The sequence below is a fragment of the Neofelis nebulosa genome, chromosome 2 (genome assembly GCF_028018385.1).
Source record: "Neofelis nebulosa isolate mNeoNeb1 chromosome 2, mNeoNeb1.pri, whole genome shotgun sequence".
NCBI lineage: Eukaryota > Metazoa > Chordata > Mammalia > Carnivora > Felidae > Neofelis > Neofelis nebulosa.
The window spans coordinates 30,458,771-30,478,021 of record NC_080783.1 but is presented as its reverse complement, the minus strand read 5'-3'; the positions used below and the strand labels follow the sequence as shown (position 1 = coordinate 30,478,021).

Sequence of the window (19,251 nt, the reverse complement as noted above, 5' to 3'; positions counted from 1 at the left end):
TTGAAACCATGAATTCCAAATCTGCTCACTGCTTCTATTGGTAAGATTTGTCTATTAATTTTGGCAAGTCCTGTGGGCTTTGTTTAAACAAAACAGCTAAATAAAAAGAGCAAGATTCTGTTAAGTTTCTAACTGAAACCAGGCGGTTTCTTTATACCCAGTACCTTCTAATGGTATTGTACTGTGGCAATCTGTTATTCTTACTGCGCTCAGATCTTTATCCAATAGTGAGACAAAAGAATGGAGGCGAGGCCAGTTTGCCCAGTGGTGAGACCACCTGGGGGTAAAGCCTGCCTCAGACTTGGGCAGGTCACTTGGCCTCTCTGAGCCTCAGTTTCTGCATCTGTAAACGGGTGGTAGCTATAACAGGTGCAGTGTGTATTCACTGAGGATTAAACCAAGGACTATCTAAACAGGGGTCTAGCCCATAATAAATGCTCAATAAATGATCGGTACTTCTTCCCGTTGATATTCCCATTGATGTTCCAGCTTCGTATGAAATGGGTAGCCCCAATGAAAGGGAGAAATTCCAGGAAATGACAATTGCTATTTAAAAAAATGTGCCCTGACAGTGAGCTACTTTTTCCATTGAGGCTGGATTTCACTATTGAGCTGGAGACCAGGTGACCTGCCTTTGGCCTTGAATGGACCAGAGACTTCAGCATCCTGCAGACCTGCCCACGGTATCTTTGTGTCTTAGGCAGCTTCTTCACCGAGAAGTTGTACATGACAGCATTGTTTTTTCCTCCTATTTTCCCTGCAGGTTTTAATGTAAGGATTAATAAGACAGTGTTTGTAGATGTCTTTGAGCTTCCCAGAAGAAAGGCACTCCAGGAGGTGGTAAATTCTCTGGCCTCCATAATCTACTCATGAAATATGGAACTTTGAAAGTGTGAGAAAAATCTCAAATCACTTTGACAGCATTTTAATTATAGTTGATTTGTTTGCCGCTAATAGTGAAAATGCTGTCAGCATGATTTGAGATGTTTCTTCCACTCAAAATGTTATATTTCGTGTTTTCGAGTCATGAGGCAACATTTCGGTTTCCAGATAAAACCAGAATAGCTCAGGGAATGTGTTAGAACACAAAGGCAAAGTCCACAAAATGGACCCAGTGTAGCCAACCCCTCAGGAAACGTCATCACAGAGTGAATTCTTCAGAATTCACCAACCTTAGGTCCCTCATCTGTTTACTCACTCCACAAAAAACTGTGAGCCCTCCAGGCACTGTGCAAGCACGAGAGGTTCAGCAGCACAAAGGTGAGATCCTTACCCTCATGGTGCCTTCAATCTAGTGAGGACACAGATTCTAAACAAATAAACAAGTATATTGACAAGACCTGTACCGATGAATAGCTATAAAGGCAATAAGACGGTGGTGAGCTGGAGAATAAGGGTATGCTGTCTGAAATAGGGTGGTCAGGGCAGGCTTCTCTGAGGAGGTGACATTTGCCCCTAGAAGGATGAGACGGCACCCGCCGTAGAAAAAGGTAGCAGAGTATCACAGGCAGAGAGAAGAGCAAGTGCAAAGGCCCAGAGGCTGGAAGGAGCTTGCCATGTGCAGAGTGTGCGGTCTTAATCATTTGTGATACGCATAAAAGGAGGCACTGACTGATTGGCAAAGGTTGTGGCTTCAGGATTTGGGTGTGCACAGGGGCTCTGATGTGTAGTGGATCTTCTAGCACAGGCTCGGTTGGCTAACCCAGCGTTTTGGTGGCCTGCTGGGAAGCGTCAAGTGTGGATAGAGTTATGGAAAGCAGAAAGCCCCTTTTCCTGTTGGCCTTAGTGATGAGAGGAAGGATGAGACTGTTGCTTTTTCATACCTCTCCCGTGGTCTCTGAAAATTAATTCTGCCGTCAAGATTCCCACGCCCCACATGCGGGTTTGGGGAGAGAAATTAAGACTTTGAAGTTGAGGATGAACGGACAGAAAACGTTCTCTCGACAAATGCTCAACATGCAGATAGCGGAATCTGTGAGGAGAAAAGTAAAAAGGCACTCAGGAACCATTGTGGAGAGAAAGAGAAAGGTAGGAGTGGAAGTGGCTACTTGGGCTTAGCAAAGTAAATAAATGAATAAAATAACAAAAGGTAGCGTGAAAGCTTTGGAAGGAATTTTTTCATTTGAGGGAGATTACGAATAATGAAATGCAAACACAGTAGTTAATATGTCCGTTAGCTGGTTTATGTTTTCTTCCGGAAAATGAATAATGTGTTCGAAGAGGAACGGCTTTGCGGGTTATCCTACCTGACTGTCGCTGGGGTGAGCCCCGAGTTTAGAGCCCAGATTCCTTTACCAAACAAACGCTGGGTATCAGATGCTAGATGCGGAACCGTATTTATTCCGAGGCCACCAACTTCCTAATCCTCTGTGAGCTCTTCCAAATGAACCTGACAACACTGAAATTTCTAAGGAGATTTACTGCAGCTGTAGCAAATCCCTAATAATAAAAAATTTCCCCAAATGAGTCAGGCACACAGGACGTAAGTGAGACGTTCTGTGTGAAGTCAACATGTCATCTGGTGTGTGCCCTTTATGCAGGAAGCTGAGCCACAAGGCCTGGTGGTTAACTGGGGCCTGTCCACGGGGCAGATCACGGGCACTGGAAGTGGGGGCGGGGAGGAGGGAGGGGGCGGCAATTAGCCACCCAACTGTAACTCTGGGTCCCTTTCCCCTCAAGCAAACCTAAGAGGAAAATCTGGTTTTTCTAAGGAGTTTAAGTAAGAGCTGATTACTTGCTTCACAAAAGGATTCACCAGAGGGGTCCTTTAAATGACAAGCTCTAGAAAGAAAATTTATAATGTGATTGATGTATGTGAACCCTTTTCAAAAAATGCATCCCTTCGTTCACTCTCTCTGCGTGTGTAAATACGTCGGGATGTATTCGTAGCTGCCAGCATTTACAGGAGAGGACTTGGGGTGGTATATTCACTGAGTAAATTGAGGCCAGCTTACAGCTATGGCGTTTGTTAGGTAACCCCACTTCATCGCTGATTGTGTTAATCCCCTAAATTACTCCATGGGTGATTAGGCAACCAGATAAAACCCTCCCTTTCTAATGAACCAGCCAGTGGGACGTCAGGGCCTCTCTTTGTCCTTTCCAGAAACACTGGCAACAGAAACACTGGAGGTATCTGGTGGTCTTTTAAAAAAAAAAGTGTTTAAATACTTACCGAGTGTGGGCCATGCCCCTGGCACTATTGTAGGTGACCCAGTGCCGTGTCTCATTTGGTCCCCACCACGGTTCCGCAAGACAGGTGATGATGGCGGTGGTGATGATGATGAGGGTATTTACATTTTCATCCACTGTGTTCTGAGAGCTGGGTTATTTTTCTCAGCTCTCCCACTTTGAAAAAAAGAATTTTTTTTTGTTTTATTTTTCCTTTTCTTTTATTCTATTCTGTCTTTATTGTTCCTGAAGTACAGTTGACATACGATGTTATGTCAGTTTCAGGTGCACGTCGGAGCGATTCCACAATTGGATACATTCTGCCATGCTCACCGCCGTGGTGTGGTTACCATCTGTCACCATGAAAAAAAACCCTAATGGAAGCAGCATTATTTTATATATTTGTGGCTTTTTAAAAAATTCAAGCCCCCTGTAAGCAATTCAGATAATAGAAGAGAACAAAGAAGGAAGGAGAAATTACCAATTATGTCACCACCCATATATATCTCATTACTGTTAATATTTTAGTAGGTAGTCTTTCAGACATTTTTCTTTATGTATATGTAAGAATGTGTATATGTATATGTTTTTAACACATGCTTTTTTTAAATCTATTTTTAAACCTAACAATACAGCATGGCCCTTTTCCCATAAGAACAAAATATCTAGACCCACAGCATTACCTACCATGGCAGTGGAGTATTCCATTTTATAAACACAAAACTGATTTACCACCCCCCCCCATTGGACATTTAGATATGATGCTGTTTATAAACGAACCATCTTTTCACTTTTTCTTTTTAACGTTGTTTAATGTTTGTTTATTTTTGAGGGGGAGAGAGAGAGTGTGAGTGGGGGAGGGACAGAGAGAGAGAGGGAGACACAGAATCTGAAGCAGCTCCAGCCCTGAGGTGGGGCTCGAACTTGTGAACCGCGAGATTCTGAGCTGAAGTCGGATGCTTAACTGACTGAGCCACCCAGGTGCCCTTCACTTTTGTTTTTCTTATATCTATACATGCACAAGGAGGCATGTACATCTTTGCACAATTGTCTGATTATTTTCTTAGGAAAAAGTTCCTAGCAGCAGAATTGCTGGATTAAAGACTTTGTCAAATTTCTGCCCAAATGCACTCCAAAATGTTTTAACAGATGTTCATTCCGCTTATACTGCACCTCTACTCACTTGCTGTATCTCTTCACCCCAGAAATGTGTGTGGGAATACAATAAATCACAATGAACACTCATTGAGCAGTCACTAAACTACTAGGCTGGGTACTGACACTAGATATGGATTAGATTGGTCCTTTGAATCTCACAACAACCCTAGGAGGAAGGTTCTAATATCCCATTTTACTGTCATTTTCCCCATTGCTAAGGATCAGAAAGGTGAAGTAACTTGCCTGAAGTCACCCAGCTATTAAGGCTGAATTGAGATCCAAACCCAGTTCTACTTCTGGGATTAGCTGGGGGGGGGGTGGAGGCCAGGGGGACGGGACTCTTCCATGCAGATTCATACATGCACTGCTCTAGGGGAACTGGGTAGTGTCTGCTTTACTGAACACAGCCAGCTTCTCCACCGTTGTGTACCCTGGTCAGGCATCACCATTACTCAGCTGAGAGTGACTGTCCAGCAGTGCTTACCTCAGTGTGGAAATACTAAGGAGGGATTTTCCAGAGGGTTTGGGGAATTTCCTCTGAGAACAAACTAAGTGTCTTTTCACTTTGGTTTTGGAAGTGGGGAGGCACATTTTCAAAGGCAGCATCATCTCCCAAACTGAAATCGCAGATTCCCCCACCCCCACTGCCTTTCTCAATCTGTAGCTGTCTCTTCGGAGCTCCTGGGGGGAAACCCTGCCATCTTGTCTTTTCCAGACTAACCAGCTTCTGTAATTCTTTTGACTGTAGGATTCCAGCCCTCTGGGGTCTCAGATTGCACTAATCCTGGTGCACTCCTTATACTTCCTTCACAGGCCTATTTATCCATAAGTGTCTGTGCAATCTGAAATATGGCTCCTGGGGGCTGCAGGGAGGCCATGGGCCACTCCAGCTCAAACGAGCCACTTCTACAGGCAGCCAGTTCCCACAGATCCATGTGTGTGCAGGAGTCTGCAGGCAAATCCCAGAGAGAGTAGCTTTTCCAGGCCCTCTCTTTACCCCCCCCAGAAAGAAATGTCTTACATGTTGTTTTAACAGACTGATGGAAAATAAATAAACAGGGAGAGACAAGGAAATGGGTGGTTGTTGGTAAATAATCGTGCAGTGGCCAGCAATTTGCAGGGAGCTGGTGGGGAAGGAATTTCCCACCTCAGCCGCTGAGACAGGGATGTTTACTGGGAACCCAGAGGAGGAGCACAGAGCCGGCACAGTGAAGACTGCCGGAGCACCCACCGAGGCTGGATCCGTGTGCCTGTACAGATAAAATGGCACCCATGGTGTGTGTGCCATTCCACGAACCGAGCCAAGGATGTCTTTGAGGTGTCTTCCCCAACCTGGGGCGAGTTTGATTCTATTTGAAATGAGCTCAAGCTTCAGTACAGGGAGGGCAGCCTGCTCAGCAGCTTGCTGAGGCTAATAGTTATTTGCTCATAGACTCTGGGTCCCTGAGGATTCACCCCCTGCTTTTGGAGAAAGGTTTTTATTGCCTTATCTAATATGATGCTGATTCCTTTTAAAAACGTGTTGTTGACGAGACATTGCTGATGTGAACTTTGCAGAGTCATCTCAAGGAGGGAGGGGGCCCATGGTTGGGAGCCTTTGTCACTGACAATTAAAGATAAGGAAAGAGGGGATGACCCAGGAGAAAATGGAAACATGGGAGAGAGGGCAGGAAAGTAAACAAATATCCCAGGACTGTCCCCAGTGTGCCTGGCTCGGTGCCTAGCACCTTACTTATACTTTTCATTCCATCTCCAGCCCAGCCTTCTGAACTGGATATTTTTATCCTCATCTTACAGATGAAGAAATTGATTTCAGAGGGGCTAAGTAACTCTCAGTGATGCAGAGCTAAGACGAAAAGACTAAGATTCAGAGAGATCGTGATGGAAATAAAAGTGGTGCTATGGAAGGAAGGAAAAATGTTTGTTTTGAGATAATTTGATAGAATGATGCTACTGCTCTTATGTGGGCAAGAGATAAGGCCTTAAAACCTAGCCATCCACTGAGGCGCCCATTCTGTTCATGGCTTCAATAAGGCAATGCAACTTCCTATATCTAGGTTCACCGGTCTATACGAGCAAACCTAAACGCCCTTTGTTTATCATTCTGAAACTCCTGAACATCTGGAAATGGAGGGCACAGGAGCTGGAGTGAGACAATGGTCCCTTTCATCTGAGCGTGATCTTTGCTCATATGTGCCCCTGTGTATCATCCTCACTTAGGTATGACTTCATTGAGATTCGGGATGGGGACAGTGAATCTGCAGACCTCTTGGGAAAGCACTGTGGGAACATCGCCCCGCCCACCATCATTTCCTCGGGCTCCGTGCTCTACATCAAGTTCACCTCCGACTACGCCAGGCAGGGGGCAGGCTTTTCCCTGCGTTATGAGATCTTCAAGACAGGTCAGTGTGGTCACGGCTGGAGAGTGGGGAGCTGGGCACCTCCGGGAGGACGGGTAGCTAGCTGCCCTCTGTGTCTGGCTGTGGGGCACTGTGTAAGGGAACTGTGTGAGAACCATATGCACATGGATGGAGCCCAGTGAGACAGATGAGAGGGGTTACAAAAGTTGTTGGAGTTGGAAGAGAGGTTCAGGGTGACCCTGGTGACAGCCCAAGATGAAAACCCAGTTTAACTTACGATCCAACTCGAGAGAGCGCTGGGTGCTGCCCGTCAGGCAGGCAAGCATTTGTTTGTGGCACCAAAAGTGTAGGAGGGTCAATTAACTCGAGAACCACTTTCGAAAAGAATTTGATTTCTGTGTGTGTGTGTTTTTTAAATCACAATTTGGTTTCTGTGTGTTTTTTTCATGGGGGGAAAGCAAAAGTCAGCTGAACGTCCTCCTGATTACTTCATGGTTTAATGTTGCCTTTATCTGGGATTTCATGGGCAGAAGGGCATAATCTTTTCAGTATTTAGAGTCTCTAAAGATCTTAGTATGATCCTCCCAGTGGGGTCATCCAGTAGCGTTGAAAATCAGATGTGGCTCACAGGAATCCCCCTTGCTGACCTGTTTTACCATTCTACCTGTTGAACCCCTGCTTCCTAAATGCAGATACAGCTGCCCCCTGAAAAGCAATCAGAAAGATAGGAGAAAAAGAGACAGAGAGCACTTCACTTCTTTTAAGTTGACTGCCCGCTTTCCACGAGGCCCCCCTTCGATTACTTGAGGCCCTGAAAACATGGGCCCATCCTTATTTCCATAACTGGATCGAGCCAACTTTTATTCATAAGTCGCTAGTTCAGTAGCTACACTGAAGCACTCTAAGCCGCATGCCCTTCCCTCCAGTGTGAGAGCTCATTATCTTGAGGCTGAGCGAAGCACCCTCCAGTTCTCCCCTCACCCCCAGCCTGCTTCCCTGCCTCACGGGCTCCTACCCCATCTACCAGCACGGCCCCTCCTGAGCCTCCGTTTTACAACTTGTAGACAGAGTCTGGCACAAGGCAGGCTGTCCGCCTTGTCGTCGAGAGGCCCAAGTCCGGCGCCTCTTGAGTTCAGTGTAAGGGGACCTATTCATATATATTTTCTTTTCACTAAACAGTTCTTGAAAGGAAGTGGTAGCTGCTGAAAGCACTTTTTATATCCACTCTGTCTAAATATTTGTCAGATTTGTCTGCCTCAGAGTAAGAACGAAGAATCCAATGAAGGGGCGGGCCGAGGGAACTCTGTCAAGCCATCTCCAAGCCCCAGTGGGAGCACAGACTGTCCCAGGGCACGAGTCTCAAGAAGGCCCGTCTGTCACGGGCTGCCATGCTTCCCACCCACATGAGGTCATAAGGACTGACAGTCTGCGGTGTCCAGTGTCTCGGGGGCTGGTGTGAGGCTCCTGAATACCTCAGTCCACATTCCCTAGAGTCCTACGCAAGATTCAGATCAGTCAGTGCCACCAGCTCAGATGGAACATTCATCATACCCTCTTCTGCTGGGGAGCAGTTGCAGAGAGAGAGCACAGAAAGGAATAAAACGCTTGAAGAGGGCAAAACACGCGTGAAGACCCTCGGCACGTAACCCATGCACAGTAGACGTCTTTGGATGAACATAAGTAAATAGATATGTCGACTGAAAGGAAAACTATAATATGAGGCAGAAGGCGTAAGCACCAAGTAAAGGTACGATTAACGTGCTATGGTTGTGAAAATGAGGGCTCTATTGAGTGACGTGGCAAGCAGGGGATCCAGGAAGTCAATTAGAAAGCAAGGTCACCAGTGCTAAAGCTGTCACTCAGCTCTCCCGTGCTGACAGTGAACGGAAAACAGCTCCAAGCAAGGTCGTCCAGAGAGCTGGCCGAGGGAAGTCAGAACAAGGGTGAGCAGGACCATTAAAGTTCATGTCTCTTTCATGCTTCCTGACTTAGTATTTCACAAGGGATGATGCCGTATTCTCCAGAAAGCCACCGAAAGGATGAACGTTAACCCTATCCATCATGCAGTTTTGATGTTAAAAGTTAAAATGCACAGAGGGTATCATAACTGAGCAGTACTGTTTTGAGGACAGATAGTCTGCAGATGCCTCGACACCATAGCACCAGCCATGGAAGGTGGCTTAGGCATGGACCAACGGGGCACCCTACTTCAAGGACGAGGACTCCCTAAAGACAGAGGACAGAGGTTCCTGTGGTGGGAGAGAGCCCTGCCAACCACAGCCATATTTCCGGGGAACGCAAGAGAGAAAATGAGAGCCCAGTGGTCTTCTTGGGGGCCACTCTCACCTGCCATCAGGCCTGCCTGAAAGAACAGCCCTCAGCATGAAGGGCAATGCTGTGTAAAACACATACATGCGTGGGCTACAAAATTCAAAGCTGAGAAGCCTAGGAAGATGAGCATTCTTCCAGATGCCATGCCCTCCCTGCACCCACATTTCCACTGTGGGAGTCCTGGAAGAAAATACACAAAATTTACATCATCCACAAAACATGAAAGAAATGCGTGAACATGCTGAAGAAATCCAAACAAACATAGCTATGTTTGCTAGTCAGATTCATAGAGAAAGACGGGGCTGGGGTGGGGGGGGGGGGCTGGGACTGTAAACACAGATACCCAAAATAATGGTACCGAGGACTGTGGAAGCTCAGCTGCCGAATTCTACTGACAGACACAAACCCACAATTCAGGTGCAAAAGGGGGACATGTGGCTGGAGTGCAAGGTCCATGTCTCCCCTGAATGAAGTGGTTTCTAAACGCGTCTATATATTACCAGACTGCTCACATACAAAAGTGCAAACCGAAACAGCTCGCAGACTTAAAGGATCTCGAATTGCCAAACCATGAGCAGAACAGAGAAAGGAGTTTTAAAATAACTTAAAAAGTAACATTGGAAACTGAATCACTGGAAAACGTGGGTGTTTTTTGTTGTTGTTGTTCATTCGTTTTCTGAGACTCCCTTGACCAAAGTTCAAGATCAGGTTTTCCTTCCTGGTGCCCAAAGACATCGCAGAATCTGAAATCTCTGGGGTCATCCACAGACAGAGAAAACTTGGAGTGCCCCCCTGCTCCCGCTCCCTGAACTGAATTCACCTTTTGAGGGCAGTCCCAGCTCAGTTTGGATAAATCCACCACCATGTTTTAAATAGCTTTATGCGTGTGGATTCTTCCTTTGCTTGCAGAGTTATTGTAAAATTTATAGTGGAAAAAGATGGAGTGGGCACTTCTCACACCAGAGTCCTTTGGTATGAAACCATTCACTGCAGCCAAAATCCCCCAGCTTGTGTGGACAATCTTAGCATTGAGTGAACCTGCGTATTTGTTGACTGAGCTATTTTTTTTTTAACCTCTGATGTTTTTAACACATTGCAGAAAAGGATCTTGGATTAGGTAGATGTCTGCAAGACGCCCCTTTCGTCCCAAGATCGTCACCCTCTTGTGAGATCTCTCCCCCACATTTAACATCCAGCTGCCTGCTTTCTGACACTTTGACCACAGTCCAAACTATGAGGTGGCACGATTACAGACGAATGCACCGTTGTAATGGACAAGTTGGACTGTTCTGCGTAAAAAGGATAAAACTGTCTTTCTTCCTCATTTAAAATAAGCCAGAGAATATACCCATGGATAGCCATGTGTCAGAGATAGATACATATTCTTTTTGGTGTTTTTGTTTGTTTGTTGGTTGGTTGGTTGTTTTGCCATAAGAATATTATATTGGGGGCACCTGGGTGGCTCAGTCGGTTAAGTGTCCGACTTTGGCTCAGGTCATGATCTCACAGTTCAAGAGTTCGAGCTCCGCGTCAGGCTCTGTGCTAACAGCTCAGAGCCTGGAGCCTGCTTCAGATTCTGTGTCTCCCTCTCTCTCTGCCCCTTCCCCACTCGTGCTCTGTCTCTCTCTGTCTCTCAAAAATGAATAAGCGTTAAAAGAATATATATCATATTGAAAAATTCTGACCAGTGAAGTGCAGGACCTCAGAACCCTGGAAGCTGTGGGTGCTTTAAAATGTCGCATTCTCCGGGCCTGTCTTCGACTTACTAGGTGTCCATTGTGGGCGAATTTTCCCCCATGGATGGGAGGAACCAAAGAAAGATTCCACCAAAAATTCCCCGCTCCTGTGAGGGGTGGGGGGGGGGACGAGGTGGGGTGGGGTGGGGATTCCCCTTGCCCTGAGAAGGAATGACAAGACAGCAAACTTGAGGAGGGAATGTCAGGATGCCTTTTCCGGCTCTGGAAGCCAGTTGTGGCTAGAGAGTTAATTTCCTCCGGCTAAGTGACCCACATGGAGAAGGCTGCACAATGGCAATAAACACTAACCTTTTCAAGATTCCTCTCAGCCCCCCAAAGACCGGCCAGCTGGCTTCGCTTTGCCAAACTGCCTCATCCCAAACCATTGAGGAGGCCCTCCGGAGCGTGGGGCTTGGCAGTAAACAAAGCTGGGGGCTCAGTGGTAAACAAACGGGGGAAAGGCCGTCCCAGCTCAGCCCTCTGGACCCAGCTGCCCACTGGGCCGCCCGTGACTGACTGACAGAGTGCAGAGCCTCAGAGATGCGGCACTTTAGGGAGCCTTGGGAATGCTGAAAAGGTTAGCTCTCGCCCATCCCCCATCCCCACGCCGCCAGGGCACAGCGCTGGGCTGAAGGCAGAGGTGATGGATGGGCAGGTAGGGATGTTGGAATTTCCGGTCTGATGCTAAAGGAAGTTGCAATCCCCCTTCTCCCACTTATCTGCATGGCACCTTTTCCAAGTCAGACACGCGCGCTTTCCAGAAAGCCGTCATCAATAAAGAGCCTCACGGAGGGCCCTGCTGCAGGAGCCTCGGATAAAGACATCGCTGCGGGCTAAGATCAGTGTATTGACATCACACAGTTATATTTCAGCGGGATCCCCAGAGGACACTTCCTGCCAGTAAACACCTGGTTTATCGAGTATTTCTGTATTTTTTCTTCATGCTTAGAGTGCTTATTATCCTCCTCATAAATCCTGCTAGCTTTTTTTAATTTTAAAATCGGAGCGTTGTGAAATCAATGGCGATTGTCCAGCCTTTACATCCACTGCAATTGACTGGCATCGCTTCTGGCCCCGTGCTGCTCCGTGGGCCCAGCGTCCCGGGGCTGGTCGGAAGCCCACGCTGGCCAATGGTGGCTGGGTGAAAGCACACGAGGGCCCTTTTAATGCGACTCCACCTAGAGGCATTAGCAGATCTGGTGGCTGTAATCCTCTTAGAGCTCCTGCTGCCGTCCAAGCCTGCACCGGGATGCGAATGTGTGCGGCATTTAATAAGAACGCCTCCGTGAGTCCCAGGAAAGCAGACACAAGAGCTTCGGAGAAAAAACAAGGCCATCCCTACCACAAAGGAACCAGAAGCCTTCCAAATGTCAATACACTGCCACATTTTTCCAAACTTGCTGCCGGAGCGGCCTTTAACATCCCCAACGCCCTGCTGTGATCCACCAGCTACAAACGTCGATTGTTAATTGTCTGGCCACTACAGAGCAGCTCGTTTTAATATAGTCATGACATGAATGAGACCCAAGCTCCCCTTTGCCCCTCCCCTGAGGCACCTTGGATCTTGGAGGGAGAAGGGGGCACTGGGTTGGCTCTGGGACAATAGGGGCTAGTGTTGAGGTCAGCAATAAATAAGGGGTAACATTGTTTTCCCTGCTGGCAATCAGCAAGCCTTCCTTAAGGATTGAAATAACTTACATTTCTGGAGCAAGCAGCTGAGTAATTGAGAAAGAAGGCTCTGTTCCTCTTTTCAAGAGAATCTCTCTCTTTCTCTCTCTCTCTCTCTCGCTCTCCCTCCCTGTATCTCACACACACACACTTCTTTCTAACCCCCCTCCACTCCCCAACTCCTCAATTGCTGATCTTACTGTATTATGTAGAGCACGCCAGCTCTCCTCCCCTAATTTCTCTCCTAAAGAAAGTCTGGCTTAAAGGCTTGAGACGTGGCTGTGAAGAGTATGTTGCTTCAAGGGCCACTCCAGTGAAAACAAAAACGTCACGAGTAGGGGGATTGGGGCTCCAACATGTAAATAACCCATGTGACAGAGGCAGGAGAGAAAGGCATGTTCTTCTCCTTTCTTAATGCTACAGTTCTCTTTTGCATACAGGCTCCGAAGACTGTTCAAAAAACTTCACAAGCCCCAACGGGACCATTGAATCCCCTGGATTTCCCGAGAAGTACCCACACAACTTGGACTGTACCTTTACCATCCTGGCCAAACCCAAGATGGAGATCATCCTGCAGTTTCTGACCTTTGACCTGGAGCATGACCCTTTGCAGGTGGGCGAAGGAGACTGCAAATACGATTGGCTGGACATCTGGGACGGCATTCCTCATGGTAAGTGATGTCGCTGTCACGAGACCCTTCTCAGGAGCTTCGCCTTTGCCTGTGAATTGCTTTAGTAACGATAAAAGAGAGAGAGAGAGAACAAAGACTTCAAAGCTCCTTAGGGTTTGTGTATGACCCATGATGACTTTCTCTTCATATTCTTCACCAAGGATGATTACAGAGAAATTACAGGAAGGCAGTTTCCTTTCTTGGAGGTATTTTTTTGGAGAAGGATAGGAGGAGAGTGAGTAGGTACTTGGATGAGGATGAGAAAACCTATCGGTAATGTTCTTTTCTGCCCCAAGTTGTCAGGATTTCGAGAGAAAGTGACTCAGTGACCACTATGCCCCAATAGGATGCCAGAGCCAGACTGACTAGGTTTGAATCCTGGTTCTGCTCTGAGCAGTTCTGCAACCCTGGGTAGGTCACTTAAACTCTGTGTCTTATGTGTATAAATAAACTGTTTTCATCACCATTATTATTACTATGATTTTACTATTATTAAGACAATCACAAATATCAAAAAGGTGCATCACCCAAGGCCCAGAGGAACTGGTGCTTCTCAGGGGGAGACCAACATAGGTCTTGAGCAGAATCTGTATTGGTGAAGAAACCAATTGTTCCCTTTTGTGGTCAGTATTAGTGTTTTGCACTATAAGGGAGACTTGATGGCTAAGCAGTTTCATTTCCTGAGAAAAGCCTAGGACTTAGTCAGAAAACTCAGGTTTGGGTCACAGCTCTGTTATTTCCTAGCCGTATGAACATGGAAAAGTCATGTGACCTCTCTGAACCTCAATTTTTTCTTCTGTAGAACAGGCATCATCATGACAGCTTTCTGGCCCATCCCTGAACAGAGGGCGAGAACAGAATGAAGCCAGGTCAGGGAAAGCACGGTTGACCTTTGAACAATACTTGGACTGCCTATGCAGTTGAAAAATCCACACGTTACTCTGAGTCCCCAAAAACTTAACTGCTAATAGCCTACTGTTGACCGGAAGCCTTACCAATAACATAAACAGTCAATTAATACATATTTTATATATTATGTGTAGCGTACCCAGTCTTCTTACAATAAAGGAAACTAGAGAAAAAGAAAATGTCATTAAGAAAATCATAAGGAAAAGAAAATACATTTACAGGAGCGTACTGTATTTCTCCAAAAAAAATCCACGTATAAGTGGATCCACACACTTTAAACCCGTGTTGTTCAAGGGTGAACTGTACTTTTTAATGTCCAGGAAAAATACTACGTGTAGTTCTTAAGACCTATTTTTGGTCATTCTTTTATGCCAAGGCATACCCAAAGGATGCTCCATTGAGTGACTGGTGATTGTGGCAAGTGTAAATGTATCGAAAATGGATTTTGACCTTCCCATGTCTACTGACTTGTCTTTGTCTTGCATGTCCAGTCGGCCCCCTGATTGGCAAGTACTGTGGGACCAAAACACCCTCTGAACTCCGTTCGTCGACCGGGATCCTCTCTCTGACCTTTCACACAGACATGGCGGTGGCCAAGGATGGCTTCTCTGCACGCTACTACCTGGTCCATCAAGAGCCACCAGACAGTGAGTTGGGCAGTTGGGAACCTCTGTCCTGTCCTTCCATCAGGGCTGTGAGGACATGTAATGAAGACAGACTGGCCTCTGGGAGAGGAGAGGGCAGTTCTCCAGAATTTATAGTAGCATCTGAGTTCAGGGAATGGGGGCTATATCTTCTTGCTAGGCAGAGATTAATGAAAATAGAACAGATGTCGACTGGGTACTCCTTTCTTTACAAAGTACGTATGTGTACCAAGAATTAGTTATTCCCAGAGTAAGTCTCAGAACTATCGCAAGCCTCAGTTTTCCCATCTGTGAAGGGAAGGGAGGTTAGTGAGGACGTCTCTATAGAGTCCCCTACCCTGTGCTAACATTTTTTGAGTCTGAGGCTATTTTTCTCCCTCTCTAAGCCTCAGTGGCCATTGTCAGAAAACTGAGTAATTTTTACACCTCTCTCATATAAATATATATATATATACATATACATATATATATATATACATATATACATATATATATATATATATATGTATATATATAACATCTCTGGCCCTGGGTAGAGCTTCTCTCACTAGACTGGTACACGCTTGCACTTCCACTGCACGCTTCCAGTATACACAGTTCCCAGGCTTCTGCTATGTGCCAGGTGCCGTGCAAAGCATAAGGTATAGCTCTGGCGCCAGCTGCCCTGGAACTTCCCATCCAGGCCATGAGTCTCCGGCCTCCATCAACGTTTGCTCCCACCTCCTGAATCTTCACATCAGCTCCTCTAGGATGAGTGCCCCACATGTGCTGCCGTTTCCACCGAGAAACCCAAAGGATAACTTTAAGTACTAAAGACGTACTTGAAGGCCGCTTGGAGCTGGGGAAATCGTGCCACGGTTGTAGACAGCTTATTGCGTGCCTACCTACGCACATGGCAGCCTGGCCTGCCGGAAAGGTGACGAGTTTTGTTCTGGGTTTTGCTTTTGCGCTTCTTCAAAAAGCCCATGAAGATTGAGTGACAGGAAAACAGTATTGCAAATTGCACCAGGGTCTGCAATGGGCCAGTTCAGTCACAGAGCTAGAGAATGGATTTGATAGCTGAAAAAATTGCTGGTCTTTATCAGACACGTGCACACACGAATATTGACCAGTGCCTGTGGTATCCGTGGGAAGGACAGCAATTGAGCTAATGGTGCATGGCCAGACTCAGTGACTTCTGGGTCCATTTGCCCAAGCAAGTGGCTCAGGGGAATGGAGTGACACGCCTGTGCTCGTGGAGAGGTGTCCCAAAGACAGGCATTTACTGCTTTGTGATATCTGTCTTCTGTGCCAGAACTCGAGACAGTTGAGTGAAAGAAAGAAGCAAAAGTGCCTCCTGGGTGTTTATTAATAAAGCAAGCTTCCCACGATGTATCAGCCCACCCAGATTGCCACGGGTCTATCACACGTTTACCTGTATTTCAATATCGGTGCATCTGGTGTCTGTGAGCATCCGTAGCCTGCGGCACCAACAGTTCTTGTGCTTTAGATTGTATTTTTAATTTGTATGATGATTCTTATTTACCCACAGCCTGACTTCTTTTAGGCCCAATTTAGTTTCTTTCAGACCCAGAGGGGTTGTCAAAGTCTGTGACTTGGCAGGGTTGTTTTTTAAAATGCAAGCGTATAATGAGGTCTTTAAGATGAGCGAGTTCCTGCAAGGACTTGCCCCTAAGAGGGAGCAACATTTTGAGAGTCCCAGGGGTTCGAGGTTGAGAGACATAACTCTGCCTTTGACCATCTCCACTCCCCAGACTTCCAGTGCAATGTCCCTCTGGGAATGGAATCTGGCCGGATTGCCAATGAACAGATCAGTGCCTCATCTACCTACTCTGATGGAAGGTGGACACCGCAGCAAAGCCGCCTCCATGGTGACGACAATGGCTGGACACCCAACTTGGATTCCAGCAAGGAATATCTCCAGGTACTCACTCAGATGTACTAGAGGGTGTGTAGAGGGCACATGTATTGGTGGACAAGGGAGGTGGCTCCTCGCCTGGAGCAGACAGAGGACACAAAGAAAATAAACACAGCCTACTCGAGAACCCCTTTCATCCATCCGTCCAAAAACACACGTGCCAGGCACGAATAGACTTAGCCAGGTGTTGTGCTAACTACTAGGATAAAATGACAAGTAAGATGGACACTGCCGCTGCCCTTGTGACACTTACCAGGCCTCGGAGACGTTGTTTGGCCTGGGTGCTGTTTGCCTCTCAGTAAAGATATCCATGGAACGTTCTATAAACAGTTCCAGATCTTCCTCATTCTTGGCAGAGGGAGGCATCAGAGACTTGGTAGGGGGAGGGCGTCTTCCTAAGGGCAGACTTGAGTCGCTTGCTGAGCATGGCAGCCTCTCATGATCTTTGCTACTTGGAGGGAGCCCTGCCAGGAAGGTTTTGCACATAGCTATCAGAGAAGATAGAACACATGGGAAAATGTCACTACCGGGAATGAAACTCTAGTTGCCCAGATGCTCTGCGGCATCTTTTCAGACTATTGTTTGCCTTCCTTCTGAATAAGACTTGCAGTTTGTGTTGAATAATCACCCTGAAACTACAGACCGGTCCAGCTCCCATCCCCCAGGGAAGAGCAGCTTCTGGGTCCATGCTAGAGCAATGACTGCTTTTATGACACACATACCAGACGGCCTTGTGACCCATTGACAATCCTGTCCTAGTTCTGATGTGACACAGTGACCTCCACTCTGAGAAGGATGTTGTGGAACAGGCAGCAGGAAAGGGAGAAGGGCTACTTAGAAACTTCCAGGGAGTCCACAGAGGTTCTAACAGCACAGTCCTCCGGCCATTTTGTAACTGTGTCTCCTCTGCCTCTCCAAAAACCCTTCTGATCCTGCAAAGCTTCCAGAACGCTCTCCTTTATAATCAATGTCCCATTGATTTCACTCCTTATTTTTCGGCCTCAATCATAAACTTTCTCTTATTGCTATCCAGCTGTCTGTCATACACATATGCAGCCCCGCATACTTCTCTTGAATTGCTTACTATGCTGAGCACATAGTAAGTAGCCAATAAATGCTTCCTGACTCAAATTTTACCTGTGAGTGCTGGCTAAATTTTGATCACACAGAGGTTGCCATTAAGAAACGCCGTGGCCAGCAAAGGAATGGCATTCCTTTGGGTTTTTTCCAAAGCAATTTCCAAATGGGTTTGGCGTTGTGGGGAGAAAGGTGCCTCCAAATGTTGGCCATCTTCTTCATCAAGTGAAAGGTCAGGACTTGGTGCATAAGCCTAATTGCTTGGGCAGACTCTGCATGCCCTTTGACCCTTTAGTGACCTGAGTGACTAAATACACAATGGATTGAGGGACTGAGGGCACGGGAGGCAAAGCAGCCCTGAGCTGAGACGCTGCAACAAGGGGGTCATAAGTGAATTGGACTGGACTGGACTGGGGTGGAGTGGGCGGAGTGGCATGGATTTAGCCATTGTTCCTTTAGAATAGCATCTGCTTTTACTACTTAAGGCGGGCTGTAGTCCAGTAAGAAGGGGTCACAGTTCTAGATGTTCAAGGATCCCTTTAAGATAAACTGACTACCGTCCATTCAGATTTGCAAAGAAGAGAAAAGCAGAAAAATAATCAAGTTACAGTTTCAAAGGTGTCCAATCCAGTGTCAAATAAGTCGAGATTAACCGTCCAGCTTGGAATTGCAAACTGATAACTGATCGCACTGATTCTGAGGGAATCACAGACACGACTTGTAAGCCGGGTATTCCATTTGTGTCCTTTGAAGAAAAAGCAAGATGCTGCCCTCCTGTCAGGAGCTGTGGCCCCCTCACTCCTCCTCTGCTCTCCCTCAGGTGGATTTGCACTTTCTAACCATGCTTACAGCCATTGCCACGCAAGGAGCGATTTCCAGGGAAACCCAGAATGGCTACTACGTCAAATCGTACAAGCTGGAAGTCAGCACGAACGGTGAAGACTGGATGGTGTACCGGCATGGCAAAAACCACAAGGTAAAACCCATATCCCCACCTCAAAGGCACGCTGGGGTGGTGCAGGAGGCTTGGGACCAGAGGAGCTTCCAGTTGACCCCACAGAGGGGAGGAGGCCTTGTTCCGTGAGGTTCAAATAATTGATGGAGGCGTGGGAGGCGGTGGCCCTGAAAATATCCTTTCTTATGCTAAAGCGATTGGAAAACACGGTTTCTCCGACAGCCAGGCTGCTGTTGCATGTCGCACAGCAGAGAGAGAGTGAGCAAGCTTGCGGAGTGCTCTCTGACTGCAAATGAAGGAGAAAATGCGTTCCCAGTCCGCGCCTCCCTACACAGGATTCATTGAGCATTTATGGCCTGAGTCCCTTCCACATGCTGGGTTAACAATCACAAAGCCACATGAAACTGTAGTTCAGGAGTTACCGAGGTCTGGAAATGAAAGGGCACAAATCCTGAGAGGGACTCACAATGTCCCGAAGAAGAAAGAGGACAATAAATAATGAGGAGAAATTCAGTTTGTCAGGGATGGGATCTGAGCTGGCAATCACGCTTGGCGGCAAGGCATTGAATTCTCGCAGCTGGTGTCTTCAGTGTCTGTGGCCCCCAGAGGTGTGGCCGTGTGGGTGATGTGGGGTTTTTGTTGCGCACAAGGATGAA

General features: G+C 46.9%; 1 protein-coding gene across 6 annotated transcripts in view; it reads left to right on the top strand.

The window, feature by feature from the left end:
• The window catches only part of NRP2 (neuropilin 2), a 116,844-nt gene that overhangs the window by 28,607 nt on the left and 68,986 nt on the right, over positions 1–19,251 (top strand). For all 6 annotated transcript variants that reach the window (XM_058707846.1, XM_058707827.1, XM_058707837.1 and 3 more), the window contains exons 3-7: positions 6,547–6,728; positions 12,862–13,092; positions 14,493–14,648; positions 16,400–16,569; positions 18,461–18,616. In XM_058707846.1, coding sequence (XP_058563829.1) covers positions 6,547–6,728; positions 12,862–13,092; positions 14,493–14,648; positions 16,400–16,569; positions 18,461–18,616 — 895 coding nt within the window. The remainder of the gene's footprint in view (positions 1–6,546; positions 6,729–12,861; positions 13,093–14,492; positions 14,649–16,399; positions 16,570–18,460; positions 18,617–19,251) is intronic.